We start from the raw sequence: 4483 nt of genomic DNA, 5'->3' as shown, positions 1-4483 counted from the left end.
TAGCTAAGTCAAGAGCAGCAAAAAGCTAGCTAAAAGGAGCAATACACTAGCTAAATCCAAATGTAGCAAAAAGCTACCCTAATTAAAAGTTAAATGTAGCACAAGGCTAGCTTCAAGCTAAAAGTAGTGAAAAATAAATAAAAACTGAAATGGTCAGAAAGACAGCTAAATGTAGAAAAAGGTAGCTAAAAGCTAAACGTAGCAAAAGAGTAGCTAAAATTCGCATAGGAAGTCAAAAACAGTTAGTTTGCTGAAGCAGAAATAAAATGTTTTTAAAGGAATAAGTTACAAAATACACAAGTCAGAGCATCATCTCCTAAATGAGCCGAACGTTTCGATATATGAACGGCTAAAATAGCACAAAGTGTAAATTTTGTTAAGTTTTAAAAAAACAACAACGTATCGATAAATAAAAACCAGGAAAACAAAAATGTAAACTTTGAATCTATTCACAGTAAATAAATCTCTTAGTGGACAAAAATACGGTGTTCCTGTTTAAATCCGTTTATTAGCAGCAGATTGACGGGAGTTTAGTTTAGTGTGAAAACCACTTTAATAAATTCATAAATCCGTCTTTAAACTAGCTCAATAAACTTTCATCGTAAATCTCACAACTTTGACATTTGGCTGTTACTTCTGAGCAGAAGTGTTTTTTTCTGTTTCTTCGTCCCGGTTATGTAACGTGTGTTCTGGTTTCGTAACAACTCTGATCCGACCGGTTCTGTTGACTCTGACTCGGGTCACCAGGACCCGGGTTTATCTCTTCGCTCGCCTGCTTTCATCTGAATCATGTTTTTGATTTGAACTCAGGCTTTTGTGCTTTCTCTGATTTTTAAATCCATTTAATTTATTTATTCAATTTTCCAACTGAAATATTCAGAATAAACCAACGGACCGTGGACTCCAACTCTTCTTCTCTGGTTTTTCTCCGTCTGTAGGTGAGCGACAGAGGTGGTGGAGTCCCGTTCCGTAAGATCGAGAACCTTTTCAGCTACATGTACTCCACAGCTCCTGCTCCTCAGATAGGAGACCACTCCAGGACGCCGCTGGTAAGAAAACAAACATTCTGGATGTTGTTTTTATTTATTTGATGATTATTTTCATAATTTTGAAGGATAACCGTCAAAATCTGCGTCATCGATACAAAATTATACACAAGCTGACTATAAACAGGAACAGGAAGTAAAAACAAATCTATATAAACTGTGTTTTTTATTTTATAATTTAAAAAAATAAAAGCATTTAATCAACTTTATTTAAATATTTTCAGGTAACTAAACTATAAATCTTAATTAAATTGTAAAGTATATAATCCAAATTAGATTATTTAACTTCTTAATTGAAAAATATTTAAAATAATATAAATGAAATGCCTAATCTTTCTCTGCAGGCTGGTTTCGGCTACGGCCTCCCCATCTCTCGCCTCTACGCCAAATACTTCCAGGGCGACCTGCAGCTTTACTCCATGGAGGCCTTCGGCACGGACGCCGTCATCTACCTGAAGGTGAGCCGAAGGTGGAGGTGAAACCTGGTGACAGGTTTTAAACCCTTTAGCTCGCAGAACGCTGCGGGCCCAAAAGCTGCTGAAAAATGTTGAAGAAGCTGAAACTGAGTTCTTAAAATTAAAACAGGGAGAACAGTAGCTGAAATAAGATCAGACCCTGGCTAAAAAGGGCAAAACCTTTGCTAAAAGAGCACTAGCTAAAAGAACAGTAGCTAAGAGGCAGACCCTTAGCTAAAAGAACACCAGCTAAAAGAAGAACACTAGCTAAAAGAGGCAAATCTTTAGCTAAAAGAAGAACAGTAGCTAAAAGAGGCAGATCCTTAGCTAAAAGAACACCAGCTAAAAGAAGAACACTAGCTAAAAGAGGCAAATCTTTAGCTAAAAGAAGAACAGTAGCTAAGAGGCAGACCCTTAGTTAAAAGAACACCAGCTAAAAGAAGAACACTAGCTAAAAGAGGCAAATCTTTAGCTAAAAGAAGAACACTAGCTAAAAGAGGCAAATCTTTAGCTAAAAGAAGAACACTAGCTAAAAGAGGCAAATCTTTAGCTAAAAGAAGAACACTAGCTAAAAGAAGAACAGTAGCTAAAAGAAGAACAGTAGCTAAGAGGCAAACCCTTAGCTAAAAGAACATCAGCTAAAGAAGAACAGTAGCTAAAAGAGGCAGATCTTTAGCTAAAAGAACAACAGCTAAAAAAAGAACAGGAGCTAAAAGAGGCAGACCCTTAGCTATAAGAACACTAGCTAAAAGAATAACAGTTGCTAAAAGATGCAGACCCTTAGCTAAAAGTAGGGAAATGCTGCCAAAATGTCATAAAAAAGCAAAGCACTAATTCAAAGCTAAAAGTAACATAACGTTGGCTAAAAGTTGCTAAAAACTAAAAATAGAAGAACAGTAGCTAAACATATAAAATATAAAACAACTAGAACGTAACGAACAGAAGTATCAAAAAGCTAGTTAGAAGCTAAAATAATAAAATGCTTGTTTAAAACTTAAAGTTGCTAAAATTATCCTAACAAGACCAAACCAGCGTGTTTGCTGAAGCAGGTTTCGGAGAAGAATGAACCGAAGACGTTAGATGTTTTGTTGGGAAATCATTTGTAAATACAGTTAAATATTTTTCAAAGTCTAAAAGGAACAGCCGAAGTCTCCTGAATGAGCCGAACGTTTTGACGGACGTCTGTTTGTAAATCTGTTCGTTGCCCCCGCAGGCTCTGTCCACGGACTCCATCGAACGGCTGCCGGTCTACAACAAAACCGCCCTGAGGAACTACAAAATGAGCCACGAGGCCGACGACTGGTGCGTTCCCAGTAAAGAACCTCTGGACCTGCGAAACTTCAAGACGGCCCAGTGAGGGTCTCTGCGTGCACCGAACTGACGCTTCGCAGCTAAAAACAGAATTAAGTCCCTGCGGTCCCGCGACGTCTCCTGCAACCAGAGCAGGTTTCAGCCTGTCCCTTTCAGCTTGTGCCACCTTTCTTTTGGTTTTTAACAGACGCATGTTGGTTGGAGGAAGCAGCTCGACAGAGAGGGCGGAGTCATGTCATTAACGGGGGAGTGGGCGGAGTCAATGGAGGAGGCAGCGCCCAGCGTGTTACGGGCGTTTGAAGTAAATTAGAATCTGAGTGGACTCGTAAAGTGAAAAGAGGACGTAAAGCCCCGAGAAGGTCCGAGGTGTTCCACAAGCAGAACCAGATGTGCAGCCTGGCAGCAGCAAACCCACCCAAAGGCTCGGGCTGTTGGAATACTTGAACCGTTAATCTAAGATTTGCACCTTGTTCAATTTCTCTTGGTACTGTAAACTGTTTTTAAACATTTGAACAACTTCTGTTTTTGCATTTCTTTAATGTTTCTGCCAAACGGCTGACGGTGTTGTCGGCGTTCTGGACCAGGCTGATCGTAATCCTCCCGTGTTTTTGTGTATTTTTTTGTGTTAGGATTATAATCTAGAAACCGCAGCTCCGCATGGACCTGAGTTTTTACCCGCCAAGTGTTTTCCAGCCTTGTGGAGGCTGAGTTCACGTGTTATTAAGCTCAAGGAGGTGCTTAGTGGCTCAATACAGCCAGTGTCTGTTTTTATTTTTTACTCCGTGCCAAATGAGAACGTCTCGGGTCCAGATGTGTTCAGAACAGTTCGTTTGTCTACGTCTCGCAGATAAAGTTTTTTTTATAGCCACACTTTTGTTTCTGACTGAAAATATTGTAAATACTGTAAATAAAAAGAGAACTACCTGGAATCTGAGTGTTGTTTTTTGCTTGCAGGAATCCTGCCGTTTAGTTTCCCTGCATCTGGACTTTGTGTTGCCAGACGCTTCAAAACAAAACAACTTGCGGGAGTTTTGCTTTGCTTGCTCCTCTGAGGCGGGTCGTGGTTTTCCTGCCGTTTCTGGACCAGAGCCAAGTGAGGCAGAGGTTAGAAACGAAACGGCTGAGGCCGTGTCTTACGGCTGTTTAGCGTTCAGGGCATGTGAGGTTCACGCAGCCGAAGGCTAACCGCCTGAAACTGGGCTAATAATAGCTGAACCCTCTTGGCTCCTCCTGCCAAACGAGGCAGCAAACGTTTTTAAATTAGCTGTTACACGTTTGTTATTTTAACAGTCAAGTTTTGACCTGAAGGGACATTTTTAAAGTGGGAGTTGTGAGTAGTTAGTGTCTTACCTGCAGGAGAAACTGTTCAAAAGTGAATTTCTGTCATCTTTACTCAAACTCAAAGCTTTCGTAGCAAAATAATGTTTTACAAGTCATTTTTTAGACGATTTGATCAAGACGTTTTGATATTGTTACTATTTTTATACAGTAATTAACGTGATGTTTTAGGGTCAACAATTAACAGGCTTTAAGCCCAAATAAATTATAGTTTTGTCATTTTGTCCACAACAAATCAATTTGTTTTTATTCATGTGAACATCCACTCAGCACCGTGTGGTCCGACCAGACAGACCAGGCTCTCTTCATCTTAACCGACATCCCACCCTGTTG

The 4483-nt window shown here is 39.9% G+C and overlaps 1 protein-coding gene across 1 annotated transcript in view; it reads left to right on the top strand.

The window, feature by feature from the left end:
• pdk2a (pyruvate dehydrogenase kinase 2a) overlaps window positions 1-3726 on the top strand; it is a 9823-nt gene extending 6097 nt beyond the window's left edge. Inside the window, exons 9-11 of the mRNA XM_037691636.1 lie at window positions 939-1049; window positions 1391-1504; window positions 2715-3726. Coding sequence (XP_037547564.1) covers window positions 939-1049; window positions 1391-1504; window positions 2715-2858 — 369 coding nt within the window. The 3' untranslated portion in view covers window positions 2859-3726. The remainder of the gene's footprint in view (window positions 1-938; window positions 1050-1390; window positions 1505-2714) is intronic.
• The last annotated feature ends 757 nt before the right edge of the window (window positions 3727-4483 follow it).

Source organism: Nematolebias whitei, chromosome 17 (assembly GCF_014905685.2).
Source record: "Nematolebias whitei isolate Nwh7 chromosome 17, NemWhi1, whole genome shotgun sequence".
Classification (NCBI taxonomy): Eukaryota; Metazoa; Chordata; class Actinopteri; order Cyprinodontiformes; family Rivulidae; genus Nematolebias; species Nematolebias whitei.
This window is presented reverse-complemented; position numbering and strand designations above follow the sequence as displayed.